The sequence below is a fragment of the Diceros bicornis genome, chromosome 3 (assembly GCF_020826845.1).
Source record: "Diceros bicornis minor isolate mBicDic1 chromosome 3, mDicBic1.mat.cur, whole genome shotgun sequence".
In the NCBI taxonomy this organism is placed as follows: domain Eukaryota; kingdom Metazoa; phylum Chordata; class Mammalia; order Perissodactyla; family Rhinocerotidae; genus Diceros; species Diceros bicornis.
Window position 1 is genome coordinate 76084059 of NC_080742.1, and position 15094 is coordinate 76099152.

General features: G+C 38.3%; 1 protein-coding gene across 1 annotated transcript in view; it reads right to left on the reverse strand.

The window, feature by feature from the left end:
• LOC131399977 (metabotropic glutamate receptor 8-like) overlaps positions 1-11554 on the reverse strand; it is a 130335-nt gene extending 118781 nt beyond the window's left edge. Inside the window, exons 1-4 of the mRNA XM_058534649.1 lie at positions 11533-11554; positions 8060-8195; positions 7440-7594; positions 6232-6369 (exon numbers count right to left, since the gene is read on the reverse strand). Of these exons, the coding sequence (XP_058390632.1) occupies positions 6232-6369; positions 7440-7594; positions 8060-8195; positions 11533-11554 (451 nt within the window). The remainder of the gene's footprint in view (positions 1-6231; positions 6370-7439; positions 7595-8059; positions 8196-11532) is intronic.
• Between the last annotated feature and the right edge of the window lie 3540 nt (positions 11555-15094).

Here is a 15094-nt window from a genome sequence, read left to right on the forward strand (position 1 = left end):
ATAAGTTGAGCGTATAAAATTCAGGCATAAATTCAAATAAAACAGACCGGGATTCTAGCTGCAGCTCTAAAACTAACCGTGTGATTTTTCAATAGTTCACTTCTCTAGGTTCCAGTTTCTTCATCTAGAAAATGAGAAAATGATCTTGATTTAACATCCTAGCTCTAAAATTCTGAAATCCAATATGTCTGGAATTAATGCCTGTTTTGTCACCTCAGATGCACCTATTGAACTTCAGTGTGGAATCTCAGAAGTAGCATAAATAAGTCATTCTGAGATGTCTGCTATTTTACTCGCTTAGAACAGGAGCATATGGGCTAATGACCACCTCATGGCGCTAATGTAAAGACATTGTCCCCAACAGAGTTTTTCACTAGGCAAGGGGCAAATGGGGATGACAGAACACATTTTAATGCAGGGAACGTTATCTTGGTTTCCTTTCATTCTGAATCACCAAATCAAATTGTGTAAATTCATCCCCCTTGCTAACTACCCAATTCACTCATAACATCTCCATGAGTCCCGGGTGAATGGGTGAGAGCTTCTGCCTTTCACAGCCTCCCAAAACAAATAGAGGACAGCTGAGAGGTAGTTACACCGAAAAGTTACCTAGTTACTCTGGCAGTGGAAAGTGAACTGACAGGCCTTTCAAGAGGCTAATTATTGAGGTTGCTGTTTGGTTCATTGACAGAATTGCTTGTTTGTGGGAAGAAACATACGTGTGCGTTGCTTTTTCCATTACTGCTATTTCTATCATCATAAATAAGAATCAATAGGCCATTTCGGGTAGCATATGCTCACCACCATTTAGCATCTGAGTGTCAGGCTAAGCAGCAGTGCCCCAACCTCCTGGCTGAGGATTAAAATCCCAAACGCAAGAAAAGTACTTCAGATTCAATAAGACAGTGTACATGTCTGTGTGAGCAACTTGAGCACAAGAGTGGTCCATTCTTTGTTTCTGTATCTGTAGCACAGTGTCTAGCACAAGGTGGGCTATCCAAAATGAATAATGAATGAACAAGTGAATAAACAAGTGAATGAATGATGAATGGATGGATGAATGAGGCAAAAGGTTTTAAGTTGGCTCTATATGGAGCCAACTGAATTTATTGGGTTGATCAGGGGATGTTGTTTTGATAAGGGCAGAGCTATTTACAATTCATCATGGAGAAATGAAGGCCAAGACACAGTGTGAGCTGAGAGGGAGCCTGCCTTTGATGAGTAGCTCAACAGCACATACCCAAGTCCCTGCAATATTCACTACCAGGCCCTGGTAGGGAAGACAAGAAATCAGAATGACAGCCATTAAAAAAGTCAGGCAAGACCTCAAAAGAAAAACTCTCCACTGCCAGTGAGAGTCTTGCTGGACAAACCAATGTCAGGTAAGGGAATGATAGAGAAAAGATAGGAAAAATAGATGAGGTGGTGAAGAAGAACCATGGAAGAGGAGTTCAGCCAGAGGCCTGAGGGGGAAAATACGTGGATGAAAAATGTGCAAAAACAGAGAGAGACAAGCAGACCCACAATTCTCGAGGGTGGGTGTGGGTGTCTGCGTTGTAAGGAGTGGAAAGGCATTAAGGCTGTGAGCAGAGCAAGGGAGGGAGGGAGCGAGGGAGAGGTCAGATAAATGTCTATAAAATAACACCCATCACCACTGATAACAAGTATAAAAGAATCTTTTTTTCTTCTTGAGAAAGACAAAGGGAATTTTAAGTAGGATTAAGTAGTAGTAGCTTTCAGAACTCAGCAGCTCTCAGAAGCAATAATAACTACATAAATAGCTAAGTAGATGGTAGGAATTACTTCACTTTGGAATTGGGCCAGCATATCAAAGTTAACAGTAATATCACATCTTTTTGAAAGCTTTCCTGAGATTCTAGGGGGAAAAATCATCTCAGAAAACTGTACCGAGTTAATTTTAGGAAGAGAATGCTCCTCACTGCTTGAAGACATTCTATCTCCTGAAAATTGATAAGACAGAAGCCCTACCCTGCTGGGAAGCACTCTCTTATCCATGTAAATACATCGCCAGTATCGCCCCCAACAGAAGCAAATAATTACATTCACAGATTACCATCGCCTAATGTAAAATTTTACTTAAAACATAACCCACAAATGACATTTTAAATGCAACAAAAAGGACCTTGTAGATACCCCACTTTCACAGAGTCCCCCAACTTTTTGACTTAGTGTAGTTAGTTAAAATGTGAACCTTGTAAGGCCAAATTTTGAAACATCACATCTGTATACATTCACTTACGAATTAGATGAAATTGGACAAATTGGAAATATAAATAATTTTCACACCCTGGACACCTCTACTTGTGAATATCCTGTGGATTTTCCCTCTTAAGTACATTTGACCACTAATGTGCTAGATCATCTGTTTTCCTCCCGGAAACCAGAGATGAAAACTGAGTGTTGATGGTAGTTTGAGGCACAAATATCTTCTCTCACCATCTAGAAACATTCATGTGTTACTGTTTTTAAAAAAATTAAGTCACAACATTGCATTATTTATTTTCTACCCAGAGACAAGTTATTTCAGTGTCACCCACAATGGAATTTGCATGAAAATCTGTTTACTGACCCTGTTCCGTAAGGATGCCCTTGCCCTAGCACTTGGAGTAAACACCATTTTCACTGCACTAGAAATAGTTCTAATTAGACAGATTGTTACAATTTTAGCAACACCCAAATAAATCAAGGGAATCTGAAGCAGACAAGTCATCAAGTCTGGATTCTACCACAACTCAGTTGGGTATTTATGCCTGAAATAAGTATCCAGTACACACCATCTACAGACGCTAAAAGGACATCTACATAAATCAAGTTTTTTGGAAAATATGAGTTTAGAGAAACTGGTTATTCTGAAAACAGTCTGTTAAAAAGTTATGGGGGCCGGCCCAGTGGCATAGTGGTTAAGTTCGTATGCTCCACTTCGGTGGCTCGGGGTTTGCAGGTTCGGATCCCAGGCACAGACCTACACACATTTATCAAGCCATGCTGTGGCAGGTGTCCCACATATAATGCAGAGGAAGATGCGCACGGATGTTAGCCCAGGGCCAATCTTCCTCAGCAAAAAAAAACAAAACAAAAAAACCCTCATATGTTATGTGATTAGTTAATAACTAATTTCCTATCAATTTTATTACATATATTAAAAAGAACTGAGTTCATCTCTTTCATTAATTGGTACATTTTCATTAATATGGTCTAAACAACAGTAGGATATCAATGTGTAGATGATCAAACAATAACATTTAGAATTCAGAATTAAGCACAGTGTAAAACATATCTGAATGAAAAACACAGAAGGTACTTGTGTGTAAACTCTCCTTTCAAACCCTTCTATAAACTGGCCCCTCTTTACTGCCCATTATTCCTGAAATGCTCCCTCCTCTCCAATAAGCTGGGCCTCTCCACTATTCTTCACACATTCCCATGCCACATCCTACTCGATGCCTTTGCCCTGCTGACCTACCTTTTCCCTCATCTCGGATGTTCTTTCTCAAATCTTTCTTGTTATCAAACACTCACCTCCTCCATGAAAGCTTGAACTTTACAACTTGAACTTATAGTCATACACATTCTGAATTTCCTTACTATCTACGTCCAAATTTAGCATTTAATTATGGGATTGTTTCCCTCTGCTTAGGTATGTGTTTGTTCCCAACTAAGTCACATTATTTAAAGGTAACATCTCTCTCTTAATGCCTCTCCCTAAAGTTTTTGTCAAGATCCTACTCCACATTTCTCTAGTTATTCCTTCTGAATAACTAGATAAACTATGTTTATCGGAAAACATGCTTAAATGTGCCCTATCCTAAAGAAAATTTCTGCAACCTTGCTTCTTTCTCAAGTTCTCCTACCAGATCTACTTTCTTTCTCTACCAACCTTCTTGAAAAAGCACTCTTTCCTCTACTTCCATTATTCCAGGTCTGGCTCAACCCCTCACAATGTGAGTCTCTATCACACTTCCGCTCCCTCAGCGACACCTCTCTGCAGCACTGAAGCTGCGTGCACCTCATCTTCTCTCTTGGAGACTGAGAGGACATTGACTCCCCGTTCACCTCCTTCCCCAAACCCGCTACACTCAGTTTCCTTTCCCGGCAACTCCTCTAGAGTCTTCAGCTGTCATCCTTCATCTCTGCTCAATCTTATATGGCAATTGTATCTCTGCCCTTGTCTTTAACTTCCAGGTCTCCATCTGCCACTCCCTAATCTGTATTTTCAGTGCTGAACTCCCTGCCGGGTCCCAGACTTTATGCTGCCACCTGGGCAGTTGCATGGGGCTATCTCAGAATCAAATTCAAATTAGTCCCTGCAAATCTACCATTCATTCCATTTTCTCTGTTACCTAATTACAAACCATTTTCATAGACCTGGCTGGTAGAGATTTAACATTCAGAACCTCTATCACTTATCACCACCTCCAGCGTTAATCACTCATCATGTGCTGTAAATACCACCCACTAGGACTCCTGTCCTCTCTGTTCTGCCCCTACCTTGCACCTCCTTGTTTAGGCTGTGATTGCCCATTGCCAGGGCTACTGGATGGGCCCTGACTGACCTTTCTCCTTTCTCTCCCTGATCTCCAATCCTCCTTACACTTCTGTCAGAGGAATCTTCTTGACCTGGATGAAAAGCCTCAGGTAATTCTACCCTACAGGTAGGATAAATCCCAAACTCCTCAACTCTGGAACTTCCAGAAAGAACTTCAAGACCTTCCACAGCTGCCCCAGACCATCTCTTTAGCCTCATCCACCATCACTCTCCCTCTCACTCACTATCCTCATTCTCACTCACTCCAGCCTCCTTGAATGTTTTTTTTTTTTTTTTTTTTTTTGCTGTACCTTAGACAAAAGAGGCTTACCCTAATTCCTGGAATGGGCTGCCATCATATCTTCACATGGCTGACAACTTCTTGCCATTTGGGTCTTATCTCAAATGTCACCTCCTTGGTGAAGAATCCTCTGCACAATCTAATTGCCGCTCTCCCTGCCAATACCACCTGGTCACCCTCTCACGTTTACTCGGTTGTGTTTCCCATAAGTATATCTCAGCATCTGGAAGTCTCTGTTCATTAATATGTTTACTTATTTAGTGTCTGTCTCCTCACACTCGAATGTAAGCCCCATGATCACAGACCTTGTCTCTCTTCACTCATCCCAGCTCCTGGAACAGTGCCTGGCACACAGGAAGACTGAAGTTCGATCCTTCCACAGCTGGCACCTATTTTCACATCCCTATCCTTGCCTTGTTTACATATCTGCTCCAACATTTATCATATTACAACTTTTATTTGAACATCTATTTCCAAAGAAAGTCAGTAGAGGGAAATGAGGACATCAGAATATGGGGGTGAGGGAGGGGAGTGAATGATTGTAAAATGCTCATTCAAGTTTTATAGTATTCCATGTAGAAGATTTATGCATCTTAAAGTTATCCCTAAGTTTTACGTTTTTTGATTATGCTATAAACAGTATTCTTTAAATTTCATTTTCCATGTTTTAGTTTATAATATATATATTATATATAATACATATATATTAAAAAAGGGATTAAAAATGAATGTTTATAATGACCTTGTTAAAGGTTACTAAATTTACTACTTAGTTTTAAGTAATTTTTAAATTCCATTAGTGTTTCTATGTACACAATCATGTTATCTGCAAATGAAAAAGTTTCATTCTTACATTCAAAAAATGCACATTTATTATCACTATTATTTTTAAGTGCAAAATATAGAAAGTAAAGCATCAAATAATCATAGAGCTAGAGCTACACAGGAGTGGGGACAATAGTATTATAGGGGACATGGATTGAAATAGTTAAAACAACACTGTTGTAAGACAATTTATTACGATCCATCATCCTCGCTACATTTTGAGTTTCTGGAGAGCAATATCATGTCTTGCTTATATCCCATCAAACCTAATAAAGCGCTTTGCCCAAAGTAGAAACTCAGTAAATGTTTTTAAAATAGAATTGAAATACCCTAGAGGGGGGCACATGGCACATGTTCAATAAATATTGGTTGGTTGACTGTAAGAACTGCTGAGTACACCTATGTTTGCTGAATGATCAGTGTACGCTCAGCTCTGCTGAGAAACAGTAACAAGAGACAGAAGTAAATAGAAGATACCCTTATCATTATCCACATAGAAAAACTTCATTTATCAGGTAATAGTAAAACAAATACACCAAGAAAACATTAAAGTGGCTACCTGTGCATTTCTTTATATGACTGTTCCTTTTTCCATGTGATCCTAACTTGCATCCAAAATTCTCCTCCCAAAATTCTGCGAACCACACGTTTCTTCGATTATTAGCAAGAGTTCGGCTTCTAAAGTATCGATCAAACCCTATTTTAGAGAAGAAAGGTATGATTTTAATATTCATACAAAATCAAAACCAAATACTGTCAGAGCTTTTGAATGGATATTATGCTATGCTGTGATCATTGCGTGAAAAAAAACCAAAACATATTAACAAATGGAGGAGAGCCAGTAGCCCAGAAATAAGGCTTCCCTTATGGCAAAAGCTAAGGGGAATCAGTGGACAATATCTCCACCCCCACCATTCACCATTCAGTCAGCCAGCTCTGGGGATGAGCATAACCGGAAAGCCTATTGTTGGTATCATCCTCACAACCTCTCCTTCTCATCTACATCTCCCAGCGGCAGTGACCAGTGATCTCATGCTGAATATTCAGAACCAACTCAGACTCTTCTCATTCTTCTCTCTTTTTCCTAGCAGGGGTCAATGTTCCAGGTTTCTATGCTTCTACCTGCCTCAAAATTTATCTGTCCTGTATGTTCCATTTTCAGCTAATTCAATCAACTAATCAGTACTAATGCAACCTTATGGAGTCATGGGTAATGGGCTAAAGTGTCAGCCTGCTAGGTAACCATCTCACTGAAGGGAGACCACCTGGAAATAATGCCTTACTCCAAAGGATAATGGGAGAGGTAGGAATTTCAGTCACTGTCAAGACCATTGGAAAAGATATTTGGGAGACAGACTGCCTTTCAGGGATGTTCCACATCTTTGCTGTTGTGTTTATTCATGCACAGGGTCAGCCCAGCATCATGTCTTCATTTTCTATAAAGCAAACACTCTCCTTCCAACAATGCTATAATCATCATATATGCCCACGAAAATATGCTAACTTAGAAGGCAACATCATGGAAATATCTAGGGCCAACTATAATTCCCTTTCTTAAAAAAAAAAAATCTAATGGATATTCTTTCTCAATAAAAAAATATATACTGGATTAAATAGTTGCTGTTTTGGCATTTCTGCCATCAGAACTAAGAATTCTATCCAGAATCAACAATAATAGGTGCATTTCATCATATGCTGATACTCTGGTTTTGCCTTTGAGTTTTGATTCAACTGGAATGAAACAAATTGTCTATGGTGCATCCTTACCATCAATTGATGCTCTTTTGGGCAAAATTGTCACAGCTCCTTCTGCAATCTCCTCCTGCTGATAAACGGGTGCTATTTTGGATCCCCAACTATCTGAGCCAATCCAGAGAAAATGCCCACTTTGGTTTAATTTTTTCGCTGCTTCCAATATCCTCCTATAGCAATAAAAAGAAATAAAACATACCACATTTATCAAGAAACACTACACTTATGAACGTAACAAGACTGGCTATATCAAATTACATACACTTAGTAGGTCACTGTTAAGCAATTAGTCAATCATTTTAATTGCCTTAGTCTTATCATCTCCTAAGGAAATATATTGGAGACTTTAACTCCAGCACTTGTTAATTAGTCTCATCCTTAACCTCATTCACATCATTCTATCATCCCTATTTGTCTCAATTCTTTCAGTCCCTCGGTTTTCCTCTATAGGTATTTCAGACTGAGAAACTAGAAGGTTGTTATGTCTCCATGCAGCAGAAGGTAGTCTGTAATTGCATGAGAATGTTGCAATTCCTGTGAAATCTCACAAGATTTTACATTGAACGTGGAATATGTTAGAAAAAGGATGTGGGCTGCAAATCTGATCCTATATAAGGAAGAAAAGTAATCAGCACCTGATATCATCTTCATTGGCAAACATAATCACTGCCCGAGCATTAGGTGTTTCCAGCAGGCGTTTGATGATCTTTTCAAATTCTCCAGGTCTTGGTTCACGTGGGATTTTCTGTGACTGAGCAATGCAAACACCACCTATTAAAAAAAAAAAAGAGAGAGAGAGAGAGTGATTCAGAAAAGGCATTTATTTAATTAACCAACTTAATGAGGTTAGCTACTTTATAAAAACACATGATTCAGTACAGGATATTGTTTCTCAAAACATCTGTCATTCTCACCTATTAAAGCAATCGTGTTTATTTGCATTATAATATATGTATCAAATAAATTATATCAATTACTTAATCATACATCAGGGTTGGGTTTTTTGCCCCAGGTTTAAACATTATTTTTGTGGACGTCTGTAAGAAAACCAAAGTGTACAAAATGTGTGGCGAGAGTCAAGGTGTGGAATAAAGGGCTGTTTTGATTCATTTAACATAAGTTGAAGGACAAATGCCTGGATTTAAAAAATGATGAGTATGTCATGTAGGTGAGACCACCTATTAAGTAGGAAGGTCCTTTAGCTACTTTTATTAGCAGACCTCCTTTAAAGTTAATTTCATTTTATAGCTCATAGTATTGCAGCAAGATTATTATGCATCAGCACAATATGTTATGAGACAAGTGGTCTTCAAGACTATATGAGACACAGGTAAGTCCCAAAGATGCAACTTTGTGTTGACATATGTCTCCACCATGAAAATCAAAATGGCAGAAATCCCATCCCACTGTCACAGCAAAAAAGAAAGAACTCGTCTTTTGGCTTCTCCTTCTAAGGCAATGCAAGATCAAAGAGAAAAGTTGATAAAAGATCTCTGCCACTGGGCTGGGATAGGAGGAGAAGAAAGAGGTTTCCTCAGCTGCAGTGGAGCAGAGAGACAACATATTCTAATACTAGAAGAAAAAGCAATATTAGCAATATGTTTCAGTTGTATTATGGTTTAAATAGGCTTTTTTGAGTCAGTTGAGAATTAAATCACCATTTATAGCATTGCTTCAGTAGACAAAGGCATATTTACTTCTAAACAATTGGCAATGCATTCAGTCACCCAAATGTTTCTAGGTGCCATTATGTGCTATGCATTGGGCTGGACACTGGGAATGGAAAATCTAACCCAGAAGTTACCATCTAGTCTGGGAGATAGGCATTCCAATAAATTATCATGGAATATGTACTAAACTTTAGAATTAAGAGGGTATGCCATGTAATGGGAGCACAGAGGAAGGAGTAGCTAAAGTGATTGACAGAGATAAATTTTAAAGGGTAAATATACATCCATATAGGGACAAAAGTGGGACATTTCTGATACAGGCCAAGGTATGAAAGAACGTTTCTTTTTTTTTTTTTTTAATTATTCTTTTTTTAATTTTATTTATTTATTTTTTCCCCCAAAGCCCCAGTAGATAGTTGTATGTCATAGCTGCACGTCCTTCTAGTTGCTGTATGTGGGACTCGGCCTAAGCATCGCCGGAGAAGCAGTGCGTCGGTGCGTGCCCAGGATCTGAACCCAGGCCGCCAGCAGCGGAGCGCGCTCACTTAACCGCTAAGCCATGGGGCCGGCCCTGAAAGAACGTTTCTTGATCATGGCCTATGGCAAAGACAAACTGGGGCTGAGGTTAGAAAGAATGGCCAGGTCCAGGTTGAGAATAACTTTGTTAGACATGCCAAATAATTTGGACTTGATCTTGAAAACAATGGGAACCCACTGAAAGTTGATAAGCAGGAGAATTACATGATGAGCTTTATGCTTTAGGAAGAAACCTCAAGTAGCCAAACAAAGAAGAAACATCTGGTAGCCAAGACAATGGGTTTCCAGTGTGTTGTAAGCAGACTTAATATGTGTGGGAATAATGTATGGTTAACAAGTGCTAGATAGAGTATTGAAGGCTTAGTTTTCTTTTAAGTTAGAGTACTGTCAAACGTGTCCTTGCAATATCAACACTCTTACTAACCTTACCATATGCTCTTTAGGAGTGGGAATTGCCCATAACCCACAGCCTGAGCCTGTAGTTGGCTGGCCTACTGATGTGCCATTAATAGTTGGGCTGATTGATTCATTCCTTCAGTACACACACATTGAGTGTCCACTATCTGCCAGATTCTGTGCGGGGGCTGTGAATGCAATGGTGAATAAAATAGACATGGTCTCTGCCTTCACAGAGTTTAGAAATGTTGTAGACAAAACAGGCTTATGCAAAACAAAATGAAACAAAAAATAAGTATGTAATTACAAATTATGGCAAGTCCTACAAGGAAGAACAAGGGCATTTAATTTAGACTGAGGAGTGTCCAGGAATAACCTCCCTAAAATGGCGTCACTTAGTTGAGGTCAGAAAGAAGAAGAAAGGGACACAACAGTATGAGAAAAGGTGGGAAAGAGCCAGCGGAGTTAATGAATGAGGGAGAGAGAAGTATGGACAAAGATGAGAAACAGACAGAGGCCAATTCATGCATGACTGTGCAGGGCCTGTGGAAGATTATGAATAATTAAAGTGCTTAACTTCCTCACTAAATGTTTCCCTTTCTCCAACCTTTTGGTAGCCCATAGGAATATGTCTCATCTATGAACATTGCATTCCACGGAAGAAAAATGGATGAGGATCACTGGGGTAGAAGGCAACATGGGGTGGAAAGAACAGGAGGCAATGAGCCCAGTTAGGTGGTTATTGGGACAGGCAATGGGAAATGACGAGTAAGACAATGCTACTGGTGCTGGAGAGGAGCAGATGGAGCTGTTAGAATCACTGGGGCTTTGTACTATTTTTTCCCAGCTTGATTGATGTATGATTGGCAAATAAAAATTGTATATATTTAGGTTGTACTAACTTGATCTAAGTAGTGAGCTAGTGCGAAACCACTAAGCCAGACTCTAAGGTTTCGACCTTAGTGACCAGTTTATGTGATGCCACCATATAACAAGTAGGAACTACAGGAGAGTAAGCAGGTATGTAGGGGAGAAAAGAATGGTTTTGATTCAGGACAGATTGTCTTTGAAGTATCCAGGGAACACCAACCTGGAAAAGTGGGTCTGGAGAGGAGAGAGAAGAAAAATGTAATTAGTTTTGTCAGTTGCCAATACAGTAGGTAGTTGAAGTGTTGGGAGTGAAGTAATCACTCAGAGGGAATATTTAAATCAACAATAGGACAAGGCAAATGATGGAGCTCTGAAAAACCACTAGCTTTGGAGAGGGGGCTAGTGAATGAGACTGTAAGGGAACGATCACACATTCTGAGGAGAAAACTTTTGGGATAAAGTCTAGAGGTAAGTTTAAGACTATGCATAATGTCTTTAAAAGTCAAATAAACAAAAAACTGTGAGTGGAAGCATTAGGTAACTGTAGAAATGTCAGAGCAAAACTGTAACCCTCTCTAGGGAACAATAGCTGTTTCAAAATATGACTGCCTTTTTAATTAAATTGCTGTGATTACCTAAGCCTCCCATTAAAGTCATGCCGTATTCTAAGCATCATTCTGAGATTACTACTGACTCCATAGCCAGAAGAAATGGAGGCCAGAAAAATTTTATGACCATTTCAGATGAGGCAAATAGGCAATCTAGATATATCATATAGTTTGAATTCATTGATGTATTCATTCCCTAAGGATCTATTGAATATTTTGCTTGTAAAAAGCTGTTAGGTTGGACTTTTACATAACCTAAATCTATTTCCTATTTTTTTATTCCTCTACTTCATCTTATATTTGTCAGCCTGACCAATTTGTATTTTCCTGGAAAGAGGGACTGCACGATTAATTTATTTCAGCTGAACAAATACTTATAGAGAACTTGCTCCACATGGCATGTTGCTGTTTGATGCCTTACGGATATTTTTATTAATTCATGGACTGCATTACTTCTCAAATGATGGGAGTTAGAAGATTGTGATTCTTTTCTTAGCCCTGAAACTCGTTCACACTTTGTATCTTCACACCAGTCAATAAGTCAGACAGTTAATCCATTCATAAGCACTCAAGGTCTACTACGTTTCAGGAGCTACAGGCATTCAAAGATTGCCTATTTCCACCAGTCTTCTAATATAATTGAATGACAAGATGCACACATAAGAAAAGCCAGATAAGGATGGAAAATTGTCTAACATTGAAAGATGACAGCATAAGATATATCAAAATGCAGTAATAAATGACATCATCCCCCAAACAGTCCTATGACTTCATAAGAAGAAAAAGTCATTATATACTCTTAGAGTTTTGTTAAAATACCAGTGAAATTTAGTCAAACATTCAGGCTTAATCAAAGTTATATTTTCCTACAATACTCATTATCTATTGTTTTAATTTTTAAAGAGACTCTCTGACTTGATTTAGACCCCTAGGGTGAGTAGGAGGAAGAGGAGTTGCCCTCCATCAAAGAATATGTCTATTGCATCCATTTTTCCATATCTCACTCTGAAAGTGTACTGGTGGTGTACAATTCAAGGGACACGAACTTTCCTACTCCGCAGGTGTGCCCAGTTCTCCAAGAAATAATTTTTAAAGCTTAGCACTTAGGAAAAGAATGTTGTTAGGCTGGGATTTATAATTGGCTGCTTTCTAGAATTTCCTGTCTGATTTTTTTGCCTGTGTAAACTTTTTTTGATTATTTAATAATAATTAAAAGATCATTTGTTGAACTGAACACTTTAAGTACACTCTACAACACAAACAATTGCTCCTTGCCAGTCTCATTCACTCTATGATACCTCGCTAGTCCTAATGGCAGTACTCTAGGGTTGGTATTATCACCATATTTCTGATGCGGAAACTGAGAAACAGGGGTATCAATAGCTAGCAAGAGGCTGGAACCCAGGTTCAAAGCTAGATCCATCTGACTCCAAGTCTAGACATTGCCCATCATCCTGCCCATCCATAAGTGACTATATCCTGTTGCTTAATGGTTTAGTGCATACAAATGATTGATGAATAGGATAAAGCAAATTTAAAGACTCATTTAAAAAACCCAGCAGGTTGTCCCTTATAAATCTAATGGATAGCTACACAAGTACAATACTTCTATTGAGTATTAAGAAATTAAGATACTTAGAACTCATGCAGATTATAGAACTGACTTAAACTTCTTCAGTATACAACCAGTCCACCCTCAAAACTTTCCAATTGCTTTTTTTTTTACTTTAATCAACAATAGGAAAAGGTGAATGATGAAGCTCTGAAAAACCACTAGCTTTGGAGAGGGGTCTAGTGAATGAGACTGTAAAGGAACAATCACATATTTTGAGGAGAAAACTTTTGGGATAAAGTCTAGAGGTAAGTTGAAAACCATGCATAATGTCTTTAAAGAAGTCAAAACCAACCAATAAACAAAAAACTGTGGTGAGTGGAAGCATTAGGTAACTGTAGAAATGTCAGACCACAACTGTAACACTGTTCGAGTGTTTGAAACTGTAACAAGTTTCAAAATATGACTGCCCTTTTAATTTAAAATCAATTAAAAAACAAATAAAATGAAATAAATTATACCTCAATAAAGTTTGTTAAAATTATGACAAAAAAAAATTTTTTTTAAGGCTTCCTATAAAAAGAAAAAACAGCAACAACAAAAAACTTTCCAATTGCCCCCGTAAATGCATGTCCTCAGGAAGACTTTCCTGAGGTGTCTAGTCTCCCACTTCACCTTTGCACTGTAGCAACCACAATAACTGTATTCTTTAAATTTTGTTATCTTTTTTTTCTCACCATAGACTACAAGCTCCATGACTACTGAACCTTGTCTTCCTCATTTACCACCATACCCCCAACACCTATCACTGTGCTTGGTACACAGAAACTTTAAAAAATATTTGCTGAATGAATAATTGCTAGAGTTGTAATAGATACTGCTGGTATAGAGAAATAGAAATGAGACAATCCTGCTTTCAAACACCTCTCAGTCAAGTAGGAAAACAAAAGGATGCATGTAAACATACGTTTAAAAATAAATGGCATAAAAGAAGTAAAAAAATTTGGACCATGATAATTCAGAGGCAGTTGCCACCGAAACGGGCTTTCCCTCCCAAAGTAGTTTTTATCAGGTGCTATGAATTAGAATATCATCTTGGCTTTAGTTTATTCATCTGTAGAGTGGCACAATAATTTGCTCTTACTGATAGAAGAGTAAGTTTGTAAACAATTCCATTCATAATTTTTATCTCTTTAGAAAGCTGAGATTCATGGTTGAGTGGCCTGAGCTCTGGGGTCTGAGAGATGAAAAGTTCATTCATATGTGTTGGTTTGCTAGTGCAGAAAGATGTTGAAGTGAGAACGAAAACAGACTTCGCATCAGAAGACCTGAGAGTAGGTCCTGTGTGACCTTGAACAAGGCTCTCATATCCCAGTTTCCTCATCTCTGTGACAAGGTTCATAATAACTATCTCCCAGGGATGTCAAGAGAATTAAATTAAAAATGATAAAATGATAAAGTTCTATACAAATACGGTACATTATTACTGTTAATAATAATAATAATCATGACCAGATAAGCCTCATCACCAAAGCTAAGAGGGGAGATAGTTGATATTCAGATCTAAAACATGGGATTGTCAACAGATCATATTCTTGAACTCTTGACCATTCTTTTTATAATATTATCAAATATCCTGAATTCTAGGAAGTGATACTCGCCCGCATGTCTATGCTGATAAACGACTAGAGTTCACTTTTCACCTATTAATGGTCATCACAATGTGATTGGGGCATTTCAATGTGAGAGAATGGGAAAAATTACTTACATTCTCCTCCCTGACCCCCCCAATTCCTACACTAAGGATCCAAGTCTCCTTTCAAAAGGAGTCCATAAGAATTTCAAAAATCTGGGTTGAAAATCAGAATTAATTCTTCAAAAGAATAATAGAATAGTAAAAATTATTAAACTATTAAGAGGCAAAAATTGTTGCAGAAACAACCACATGTTCTGTTTCATTTAAACATCTGCCTATTGATTATTAAAAGGCTGGACTCTAAAGCCTGAGAAAATACCATTGCAGGTTGGTCTCCCCAG